This window comes from Empidonax traillii, unplaced genomic scaffold, assembly GCF_003031625.1.
Source record: "Empidonax traillii isolate 1590-97213 ecotype Southwest subspecies unplaced genomic scaffold, ASM303162v1 scaffold4:size3804566, whole genome shotgun sequence".
NCBI classification, from domain to species: domain Eukaryota; kingdom Metazoa; phylum Chordata; class Aves; order Passeriformes; family Tyrannidae; genus Empidonax; species Empidonax traillii.
This window is the reverse complement of record NW_020955197.1, coordinates 307179-319602: the sequence shown is the minus strand read 5'-3', so window position 1 is coordinate 319602 and position 12424 is coordinate 307179. Positions and strand designations below refer to the sequence as shown.

Genomic DNA, 12424 nt, shown 5'->3' with positions numbered 1-12424 from the left:
GAAAAACAAATAAACAGGATCTATTTTTTGTTGCTAAAATACAAATACAAAGCATATTAATCAATTTTTTATCCTTTGTGCAGAAACAATGTTAATATGTGAATACTGAACATAAACTAAAATCTCTTAATTAGAAGAGCAAGGAACAGACATTTTTAAGAGACAGAAGTGACAAAATAAGAGTAACTCAAAGAATTTCTGAAAGCAAATATCAAGACCCATATTTTTAAGGCATCTTGTGTTCTTTTAGAATTATCTTTGGGGCGTTAGGATTTTCAAATAACAACTTTTCCAGGCACACAAGATTTTATTGAAATCAAGGACTGGCACTCTGAGTACAAGCCATGGACAATTCCAAACACAATAGTTTATTATTTGGTGCTTTCCTAACAGATTATGTAAAATTCTCTTGTGCAACACATTACATTGTACTCCTTTATGTAGATGAGCATTGTCTTTGCCTTTTGAATTAAAGAATTGTACTTCTGCTTTGCTTTTGCAGTCTGATGCTCCCAATTTCACCTGCCACTTTATCTGTTAATTCACCTAATTTAGTTTGTTTACTAGAAGCATCCAAACATTTTTAATGTTCACAACCAAATGTTGTGTTTTGTTCCTTTTTAGTCATTTTTTTATTCCATATTTTATTCTTTTCTCTACTACCTATAAAAAAACTGACATTCAGTGTTCCTAAGATTTAAAAATATGTGGAATTCTTTAAGTATTTTCCCATCATTCCAATCAGACTTAAATGTTTAAGACTGTCTGTCCTCTGTCTCTGAGGAAATTCCAGCACTTTCAAAGGCCGAGAGAAATTAAGGCTCAAGAATGGTTCAGGCATGTATGTGTTATTGAAAATTAAATCATTATTTAAAGGAGTACTTTATTTATACGTCATATAAATTTTCATAAAATTCATTCACATGCCATATAAATTTTCGAAATTTCTCATGTGAGGCACATTTTCGAAGGTGCTGACATCTTTACACTTTTATTCAGGATTCATTTCTGCTGAAAGGAAAATTCTGAGATTAATCCTTAACACTTCGCAACAAAGAGACAAAACACTGCTCCACATGCAGCACCAACCCAACAGTATCAGCTTCACCTGACGCAGACGCTTATTTGATGTTCCTGGACTGGTTTTTCTTAAACTGCAAAACATCTGCAGAGCTTTCATCCAGTCCTAAGAGAGAAGGATGCAGAATTGTGAAATAGAACCAAGTCAGATACAGCTTCTTGCAATGGAACAGACCTATTTAAAAAGAGTATCTGAAATTTCACTTTGGTTTGGCAAAACTTCAGTTTTCTGTAATTTCAAAGTACATGTTTGAATATTAACGCAAATTTCTTATCTTTACTGAGTAAAACCTCATAAAGGATTTGCAAATCTGAACCACTTTCTCTCTTATAACTATCAAGCATTACTGATGGATATACAGTGTGACCTTTACAGATTTCCAAGTCTAGTGATACTACATGAAATTAAAAATTGTATAAAAAATTAAGCAAAAATTGTTTGCTTCTCAGAAAATTACATTTAACAAGTCAAACTGGTCTGATTATTCTCTCCAGTACTCCTGTATGGCAGTCATAACATTGTGTATACTTAAAACAAAAACTAAAACATTAACAGAGAAATACCGAGCATATATCCAACATTCCCCAGTTTTCTCACAAATGCATAGAGCAGAGTGGATGGATGGATTCCATTATGGTCATAGAAATAAACAGTTTGTCTAGCACCAAACCACCTGCAGAACCTTTGTCTATATATTAATTTTTTTTAAACATATAAGCTGCTAAGAGGCACTGCTAGCTTGCCAGGCCACCTCTGAAAGGTGAGAAAAAGCTAACAGGGAAGCTTTACAAGGAACCTTTGGAAGATGGAAGATACGTTATAGCTTCTTTCTCTATTTTTGCCCCCCAGCCATCAAATTTTGTGTATCTCTTGTGAAGCACAAAATTCAAGTTTTGAGCAACAGCCTTCTTAAGTCTGTAATCTCAAAGATCTGCCATCCACTCTCAAAGTGCAATTTAACAGTGTCATTAACACCCCCACAACCCTGCTTCAATCTTACCCCTCGCAATATCCTGCACAGTTTAAAAATGCAGAAATATGTACTGCAGCTATTCTCAGCTTGACCACTTTGCGAGTCAGGCTTCTGCTTTCAAATCCTTCCACAAAAGGAAAAGCTTTCAGCTACACACCATGAAGTTTCTATTCTTCTATGAAATGTTACACAGTAAAGAAAGCTGAGCTTTCTTGAAAGAAATATTTGTAAACTTTTCTGGGCCAAAGCCATGTTATAAAGAAACCTGAAACAACTGCATTCTGTATAAATACAGTGAAACAGCCTGTTAAGAAGATCAAAACCAAAAGCAGATTACACCAAATGTCCAGGAAACAAGAAAGGATACTCTGTCTTCAACACATTCTTAATTCTTCTACTTTTTAGGGCACAAAAGATTTTACAGATGTGACAAAGGGCATGAACATTAATTTATATATTCTCAAATACTATACAAAACACTGCTTCTCAAAGACAGTATAGTGAAAGCTGTGGGACAAATATCACTACATCCATTCTGATGGCATCTCAGTTAATTCCACAAATTTGCATTCATTTAAAAAGAAAATTTGTGTTTTCCTTTATAATACAGCACAAGAAAAATACTGTATTTATATAGGCTTCGTGCTCTGGTGAATAGCAGTCTATTATGAGCGCTCTAAACAGTTTTAATTTCATTCAAATAAAATCAAACTCAAAGCTTAAACTTCTGATGCAACAGGTATAAAGATCTGAGGGCTTTCAAAGCTTAAAACTTAATAAATAAGAACATTCTATCATTTTAGATATCCTCTCCTGCTGCAGAATGCATTTCAGAGAAACAGGCTCCTATCCCACAATTCCTAATCAGTGAACATAACTGTTAAGAGCGCAAGTAGCAAAAGCATACCATATAAAACCAGAAAACTTTATGTTTTATGCACCATCAGGGCCCAAGATTATGAACAACTACCAATTTATAAGCAGGACAAATAACAGCGAAAGACCTCTGTTCAATATACTTTAATCACAGAGCACACATGCATACATTTTCATTTCACTTTATTTATTTCAGTCTAAAGTAAAAGTCTTACTTACTATGCTGGAAAAGTCCTGAATCGAACTATGTCAAGAAATGTACCTCTCATGACCTGTCCCCTGACAGGTCTGCTACTACTCCATTTTAGCATCTCCTAATATAACCACTAACTACTTGTGATAACACTTCCTGTTTCAGAAGGTCAACATCATTAAACAACACAAGACAAAAAGTTACTTTTTACACTTAGCAACAAAAGCTCTCACCTGTGCTTGTTCTGGAGTTTCGCCTGCAAAGTAAAAGATGTAATGCTCTTCACTAAAGTGCTGAACTACTATCTGAAAACAGTTTGGCCTTAAAAATAAACAAAACAAAAACGTAAGTTTTATTAATCTTCACATATTAACGGACACCTTCCCTTGATCTGTGCCAAAACAAAGTTTACACTGAACTATGAGATTTCTGCTGTTTGTCTGAAAGGAACACTGAATATTCCATGAATTTTTGTTCATCTACATGTCATCATCACAAGAAAGAGAAAGAACTCCAATGAAAAGATTTCTCAGGCCCTTCAAAACTCCTTCAGAGTACTGATAAAATTTTAGAATGTTCTGTACTGAACAGGCATGTATGCTGACTTACAGTCAGGGAGAAAATAACAGCCATCTGAAAAGACCTGTCAACAAGGACTATTCCTAGAGAGTTTAAAAGCAGTAGAGGTTCAGCATTACTTCACAAGCAGTTAATCATACATTACAGATTTCTTCTTTCAGGAAACAATATTAAGTCAGAAAATCCCACATCTGAATGTGTCCCTTAGCTCTCATAACCAATGAAGCATGTACTGGACCACACACCAAATGTTAAGTGTATGTGACACAAAGCCGTACAACCTTAAGTGTCACAGAGGTACAGAATTCACTGTACTGCTGAGGAAACAGCACAGGCAGTTTTTTACCGGTTACCTGAAGTGCCGGAAGAACTTTGTCTCAGCTGCAGTTCGTCACTAACAGCTTCCTAAGCTGCTGCTACCACAGGTCTCCTACACACCTGTAGTACCACCTCATGCCCAACTACACTCTAAGCCACAACACAGGGTTTCTTGAAAGCTGTTCAAGAAACATTAACAAAATGTTTCTTTATTACAATATACACCAAAGCTTTCTGCATAATTGTCAACCTACATAAGGAACATATCAGTAATTTTTTTAGATACTCTTTATCTACATACATGCTCCTCATTCCAGTAGTTAGATGGGTTTTTTTTTCAAAATTATTGAAGAGATTTTAAAAGAACCCAAACAGATGAAAAAAACCCCAAAAGTCTTTGCAGTTTAAGAAATGCCACTAATTTTAAGCATGTCTTGAAGTTTTTTCACAAAAATAAACAGAGGCTGAGTATGTATAATTTTTAATAAATACTGAGATTCCTAGGATCACCAGAATTTCTATCATTTACTATATAAGTAAATGCACTTATTTCTTCTATAGAAAATTATAATACTGGCCAGTGGACTTGTTTTTGTAACTAACAACAAACAAATAAGTAAACTCTTTCTTGTTAATTTCTAATGATATGTGAAATACTTTTGATTCTCAGCATATTTTAAATATCAAAATATTTTGGGAAATAATTTTCACATCAAATCTTATCTATAGGATATTGCAAAAAATTTTTCCTGTGGATGTTTAATTATATGAACTAGTTTACTAATACATTGGTCAAATGTAATAAAGTACTTGTTCTTACAGACTTCATTTAACCAAGCTAGTTTTTAAATACCTACCAAAAGAATGTAGAACTTTTTGAATTGACAAAATTCTTTATCAAATCATGGTTCAACAGGATTAAAAAAAGCCAGTGTCCTACCTGCCAAACAAACTGTCATGTACTCCATAGACGGAACACACACTAAGGTCTATTAGTCCTTTGGGTTTTGTGGCTCGTTTTTCACTTTCAAAATAAATAAGCTGGGCATCATTCCCCTCTAATATAAAGTACAAGTTTTTCCATCTCTTTCCTTTACCTGTACAAGAGTGAAGAAAAAAAATTGTAATACTTTTTAAAAGAACATGTAAATTTTGTAAATGAAGAAAACAGAAGAGGGCAGCAAAGTTTTTGCCAAATTCCAAACAGAAAATCAGGATACATACTCAATTTTACACAACGTGACAAAAACCAGACCCTCTTCGCAGATGCAGGTAGAATTGCAAGAGGTTCCTTACACATTTTCAGGATTAAGCAAGTGCATATGAGCTGCCTAAACAGTGAGTTTCTGTCACTATTCTGACCGCATCTACACAGATTGCAAATAATGACAGTGCAGATCCAATTTATTATGAATTTATATTTTTATTATGAAACAGACTCTTGACATGAGAAAATTACTCCTGAACTCTGACCAACATTTAACAGATTGCATTACAGCATCTTAAAGCAGTAAAGCTGAAGAACAGAAATGGGAATATATTGTACACAAACTTAAATGAGAATCAAGCCCCAAACACAACCATATCTAAGAATTTAGCTGGTTCCACATACACAAACTTTATGAAAATATATTTTAATGAGTTTGACATTTAATGAGTTTGAACACTACTTTGACGAGGATGCCTAGTTTTTGTGCTGTGCTCTGATTTTTTTCAGAACAACTGCCAACCAACATTTTCATACTGCATGTTATTTCAGGTATCATGTTCTTCTATTCACATACTACTCAAGGAAAGATCTTCCATCCTCCTCACACACTTTCTAGAACCTTTTGCCCACTTCAATTTTGCTCTCTCTAGTACCATTACTACACTAACCTCACAGAGTATGCATGTCCAGCTAGGAGGTGCTGATCTCCACCCTCTGGTGACCAATGATAGGGCAGGCACAAGGAAATGGAATGAGCTGCAGCAGGGAAAGTTCACGCTGGACCTTAGGAAAAAGTTCTTCATTTGAGAAGGCACCTCGTCCTTGGAACAGGTTCCCCAAGGAAATGCTTGCAGCACCAAGCCTGTCAGGGTTTAAGGAGCATCTGGACAATGCTCTTAAGTCATATGGGTTTGCTTTCAGTAGACCTATGAGGAGCATTGATCCTTATGATTCCTTTCCTATTTAAAATACCCCATGATTTTGTGATCCTTATCTGATTTTATTTAAGAATAAAAAAATAATAGAGCAAACTCAACTCACTTTTTTTCAGAAGATAGCCTTTTTTGACAATATTTTTGTAAAAAGCATCCTTTGTTTTCCGACGAATTGTGTTGTAGATTTCTCTTCCTTCCACTGTATCATTAAGCACTTGTTCTTGGTGCTGGGAAACATGTAAGAACAACATACCTTAAGCTTGGAAATTGCCATTAAAAAATGCATACTATGAAATGGCAACCAGGATCATCTTACTGAATGCTACCAACTCAGTACTACTGTTCTCTCATGTATTTTAATAAAGCAATATAATATTTGATACAAAACACTTGCTTTCCAGAATTGACAGAATAAAGCAGGATATTTCCCTTTGATTTCTGTAAATTTATGCAAGTCTTTAAAGATTTATCTAGCTTCTAGCTAGATGTCTAGCTCATAGACCCAAGTAATCATGGATAAACTGAAGCAACAAAAAAGTTACAGAACCAACTCACTCAAAGTGGCACAGTCCTTCATTAATCTCATTAGAACTCACATGTCCTAACTGAGCAGAACTCAAGAGAATAAATCAGAAACAGGAAACAGAAAAAGGATAAATTCACACAGAAAATGGTAAGATCTGGAAACGCAAGTAATAAACAAGAATGGCTAAAACCAAAGCCAAGTCTGCCCTTAACGAGTAAGCTGATCAGCAAAAGTTCTTTATCCATAAGAAAACATGAAAAGCAAGACTGCCAAACAGCGAGAACAGAACTGAGATGAAAAGAGACATATGAAACAATTCTTAGATATATATACTCTTCTTTTCTTCCCGCCAGTATACATACACAAGAATTATGTTTTGAAGAAAACAAAAAAAGCAAGATGAAAAATAATCTAGTAATACTAACAGGAATTACAGGACCTACAATGGAAGTAATATCCAGATGTGATGAGCTCAAGATAAAGCCCATAACATAACTACACAAGGAACAGTGCACAAAACAACAAATCTAGCAGCAAATATTTTTAAGTAAATTTCATATTAGATGTGGGAAGTCAACTAGACTGACCCTAAAAGAAAGCAAAACTTGAGAATTTTTTTTCCCCTCAGAAATGGAGTACAGTGGTATGTGGAGGGAACACAAAGCAGAACATTAACTGCATCACTGACCACTAAATTTTTAAATGAAGTCACAAGTGTATCTGGCTAGTTTAAAAGGATCTGAAGTACTCTCACATGGAAAATTAGTCCATGCAAAGTTTATTAATACAGGAACTGTAAGTGCATATGCAAAAAGCTAAAATGAAGAGTAACTGCTGTGATTCAAGAGGAATGACAGAGCATGAGGAAAGTTACTAGTGAAGTTTTTCAAGGAGCAGTGTTGGAATTCATATTTGCTTTCTGTTCCAACCACATTAATAAGCATGAGTTAACAGCAGGAAACACTGGGAAGCACTGAGGACACAACACAGTTTGCTTGTGGAAGGTGGTGAGTGATGGCCTTTGCATCACCCCACAACCCCTTGCTATGCTTATTAAACTGTATTTATCTCAACCCAAGAATTCTTTTGCTTTTGCCCCTGTCCCACAGGAATAGGGAGTGAGCAAAATAAGGTGCAGGTCCCTGGCTGCTCACCAGGGTCCACCCACCACAGGAAACAGCGTGCATTCTAGGATATTTGTTAAGTGCTTTCCTTAACAAGAAAGAGAATTACCCAGGACATGGTACTCTAAACTATTCTGGTCCACTGTGTTCAAGAAAGGCGAGTTCATATCAAAACTGGTAGCAGCAGGGCAGCTACAAGAACACTACAAAGTGACAGAATCAGCTCTGGTGTGCTTAGCTTGATGAACAGAAGAACTGTTCTTGTATTAATATGAAAGATCTCACAAAGGGCTGTGAACTGACTAACTGTATTTAGGGAGGGCAAGAAGGCAAATTTCTAACCATTGGAAAAGGAAAGCTTGGGAACAAAGAAAGAATAAAATATGCATGTAAATGTTACAACTAACTATAAGCTCATGAAAAGCTACATGACGTGGTGTGCTTAGTACTGGTGGTCTCTCAGAATCAACTTCTGCTATGGGGCAAGTGTGCTCCAGAACACGTGCTGCAATCTCAGCCCTGAAATCATCCCTGAAGCTTTTCTGTGGGTAGAGGTTTCCTTTGACAGGAGAAAAAACCCAGACACAGAAGAAAGGAGGGCAGATTGGTACCCTTAGTCCCTAATGTGGGACTAAGTCACAGCATGGTTGAGTCAGGGACCAGAGCAAGGAGCACAGAGCAGACGTTGCACCTACCAGGACAGAGTGAGCTTACCATATTTTCTGCTGACTACAAGCCAACCTTTGGTAAGTGAGTGCATTTGAGGATAAAATAAAAAGAAATAGATAGGCTGAAAACATGAAAACTGGAGATGACACTGTTTAACTGCCTGTATCTCTGCTGTAATGCAGTTCATAAACTGATTTGATAATGATTAAGTATGTCACTTCAACATTAAAGACTCAGAGATGAAATCTTACCTGTGTTGGAACAGGATCTTTTAGGTAATATCCTTCAACAATCTGCTCTTTTCTATAGTGCTCAATGATGTCAGCAATACTGTTCCAATAAAAAAAAAAAAAAAGATTGAAATGTTAAACTCGTTAATTTTTCCTCTGTTTGACAGTCTGCTTTTCCATACAATCACAGAAAACTTTCTCACGAAGTTTTAATAAAATCAAGTGTTAATCATCATAATCTTCTCTGTAGCAATGAGAATTTGCTAATATACTGAAGTCAATGAAGTTCACAAAGCCGTATTCAGCATGTATTAATTCTAAACTCTGCAAAATATTTTAATGAGTTGCTTAAAATGGCAAATGAGGCCACTGCACTTTCCACATTCAAGCACCACATGTGCATTACCCACTTTCCAACCAGGCTGAAAGTTGCTATTTCATTGGCAATAATTTTCCAGGTCCTAGAGTAACTAGGGAAGGAGAATGGGAGATACTCCAAGTGAAGTGCAACCTCCCTTCTAGGAGGACAGGTATAGAAAACAGAAAAGATTTTTGGCAGAGCTTATACAGATTATACTTGGAAATCACTGAGCTATCCTGTTAAATTAAATACTCAGTCAGTAGCACTCCTCCACAGGGAAGCATTCATTCTGATCACCAGATTCATATTACAATTGCACTTGGAAGGCTTGGGAGAGAGGTCATGACAGATACAAGCTAAAATTCGAGGCATTTGAGTTGCTCTTATTTTTGTAGTTACTGAAATTTACACTGTAATAAAGAAGAGCAACATAGACATCAACAGAAATGGAACATTTCTATGCAAAATATCAATCTAAAAAGAAAAGAACTAAGTAATTAAGTAGATAACAAAAATACACTGTGTCTTCTCAATTCATGCATACTCAGCTGTGTGTGCAAAGATAACGAACAAGGCACGTGCTCAACACAGGAACAATAGCTGATACTGTAAAAATAACGTAAAAAACTTCTAAATAAAACTATATCAAGGCATCTTAGTTCACTTTTCTCTCCCTCTAATTCTGAAGCTATGAACTAGTGCAAGCTTGATATAACAATCTTCCCACAAGTACTTTGAGTTTTCAGGTATATAGAATGACATGAATTTCTGTTTCAGTTTCAGTGAAATCAAATAATTAATTTCAATTATATCCGAGATGCATATGCTGTTTTCTGCATAAGAATTTAAACTGTGTCACACGACATAAAATAATGACTTGGTAATTTTTTTTAAACAAGTTGCATAGCTACTGCCAACGACCTGTAACCAATAAAACAGCACTGCATAACTTTTCTCTCTCATTTAATCAGGACTGCCTTGAGCATCAATGCACCCTCTCCTTCCTTGATTAAAAATGCCAGTGTAAGGAACAGGTGCCTAATTTCTTCCAACTTTTTAATATGGGCTGGAGGACAAACTCAGTTGTTTTTAAAAACTCCTTTTCTAATTAAGAGTACCCTACAGACTAAGGCTCCACACCTTGATGAAGGATCTGCAGCCTCTGCTCCCACTCAACTCAGATGGTCACCTGCCTTACCACTGCAACAGCTCAAATGCCTGCACACTCAAGCACAAAGATACCAGATATCTCCAGACATGTACACTACAGAATGTGAATCTGCAAGGGATCAGAGCTATCTAACATGTGAAACATCAAGCATAAAATCATACTGACCACAAAACTTATCTAGGGGAAAATGAATCACAGCCTTCTTCAGCATTTGCCAGGAACAGAAATCCTACTTGCACAAACCACATAAAGGAAGGCATAAATAACCATGGATTAAAAAACAAAACAAACAAACAAACAAGACCCAACAAAACTGCTAGACTTGGTTTTATAAGACATAAATAGAAATGGATCGCAACACTACATTACAGTTACTTTAGTAACTTTAAAATGCTCAGCATAGGGTTTGTTACATTCCTCAGGTCTCAGCTACTTGCATGAGTAGAAAAGTATCTCACCATCATGAACAGTATTGTTTTTAAGTATGATTTGAAAGTTATTGCAAAAGCAGACATTTCAAATAACAAAGAATATAGAAAGCAGTATTGATACCAATTCTATACACAAATTACAAAGACAAATAACATTAATCCCATATCATTCAGCTCATCACAATACAATCAATCTACCAATTTGTGACGGTTTGGACACAAGCACAGAGAAAGGGCCTGGTATGCTCTTCCCACCACATGTTCTAAAATCAGAAAAATTACTGAAACATTAATAAATGCATATCTTCTATAATGCAATTTACATAAAGAAGGGTGGGAACACACACAAAAGGAGCACGTTAGTGGAAAAACTGAAGTCGGCCTACACAGCACAGAATATGAGATTCCTGAGATGGACCCAGGATCTCTTTCCCCATGACAAGCCGAGATAAATTCTTCTGGAATACAAGCAGACATACCGTTGCTTGTATAGGATATTGTGATTCCAGTCGAACATCTTGATATACAAAATATTCAATAAATAAAAAAACTTCTTTTGGTTTGTGTTTCCTTACTATACTTCAACTTTTTACTTTTATATGGAAAATCTTAGTCTACCATTTATTGATACTATAACTGTAATCAATATTCTGCAAACGAAAACCAGGTTGTTTTCATTTTATCTTTTGTCCCAATTACAAACACCAAACTGTAAGAGAATACAAAAAATACTGCCAAGGATGATTCTGTAAAGATCTAATCAGATTTCAAAGGAGATACTTTGAGAGCACTTATGAAACAGCTTAATATAAAAAAGCCTATAGTTAATGGAAACTGTCAAAATGAGGTGGGTAACCAAGAAGCAGCACTTCTCAGAGTTAAAATTTTCACCTTGAAGAAAAACATTACATCTTTACAGAATCGCAGTGAACTCACTGCACCAAGAAATGCTTGCAGTCTCATTACCTTGCACGTAATTTCATGCTTTGCATATTTCTGTTCTGGATTCAATGCCTATTTGTTGTTTTTCAGACTCTTCTGATTAGTCCACACAACAAAACCACATTAGTCTTCCCGTGTTACTTCTTGCTTACAGTGTCCACATAATTGAACTAGTACAAGAATTCAAAAGCCCACAAAGTTATTCACTTTTTCTTGCTCCTTAATTCATTCCATCTGCAGTAGATCTTACATTACAGAATTTGGGTAAGTTAGCATCTTCATTTTGGGGCCTTATCTTGCACTGCATTCTTCATCACACGTTTGAATTTCCAGTAAATTTACTAACTGGTAAGTAACTAGAGAATGTGCAAAAGAGCATTTACCTTTAGGAAAGGCTGACACTGCAGCTAGCCTGGCTTTCAATGAGGATGTCTGGAGGCCAGACTGATTAATGAAGAAGGTATTCAAGCAGCCTGGGTGTGGCACAGGCATAGGTTCATAAGGGTCCAATTGTTTAGCCTCAAACCATCGTCCATGTGAAGTCATATGACAAAGTCCACTGAACTTCTTAGTGAGGAGATTTCGACATTTTCTCAGACACACCAGCTGCTGGATGTCTACCCACTCAGAAGCCAAGCTGGAAGTGAGAGAAATTCTCTACTGGAATGAAGAACGCCCTGGCTCTAAGTGACCAAGACTGGAAAAATTCGGATTTTTTTGAGGCAGGCAACGACCTCCTTTAAAAGAGGAAGGCAAGTTTTCACTACCAAGAAATCTTCCATCTACAGCAACTCTAAAACCAAGA

The 12424-nt window shown here is 36.0% G+C and overlaps 1 protein-coding gene across 2 annotated transcripts in view; it reads right to left on the bottom strand.

The window, feature by feature from the left end:
- Positions 1-12424, bottom strand: part of RASA1 (RAS p21 protein activator 1) — a 51756-nt gene that overhangs the window by 12853 nt on the left and 26479 nt on the right. For both annotated transcript variants that reach the window (XR_003574389.1, XM_027911566.1), the window contains exons 9-13: positions 8736-8814; positions 6272-6392; positions 4961-5117; positions 3357-3444; positions 1109-1186 (exon numbers count right to left, since the gene is read on the bottom strand). Coding sequence is in view for 1 of the 2 variants with exons in the window: in XM_027911566.1 (XP_027767367.1) it covers positions 1109-1186; positions 3357-3444; positions 4961-5117; positions 6272-6392; positions 8736-8814 (523 nt within the window). In the remaining variant the exon portion in view is untranslated. The remainder of the gene's footprint in view (positions 1-1108; positions 1187-3356; positions 3445-4960; positions 5118-6271; positions 6393-8735; positions 8815-12424) is intronic.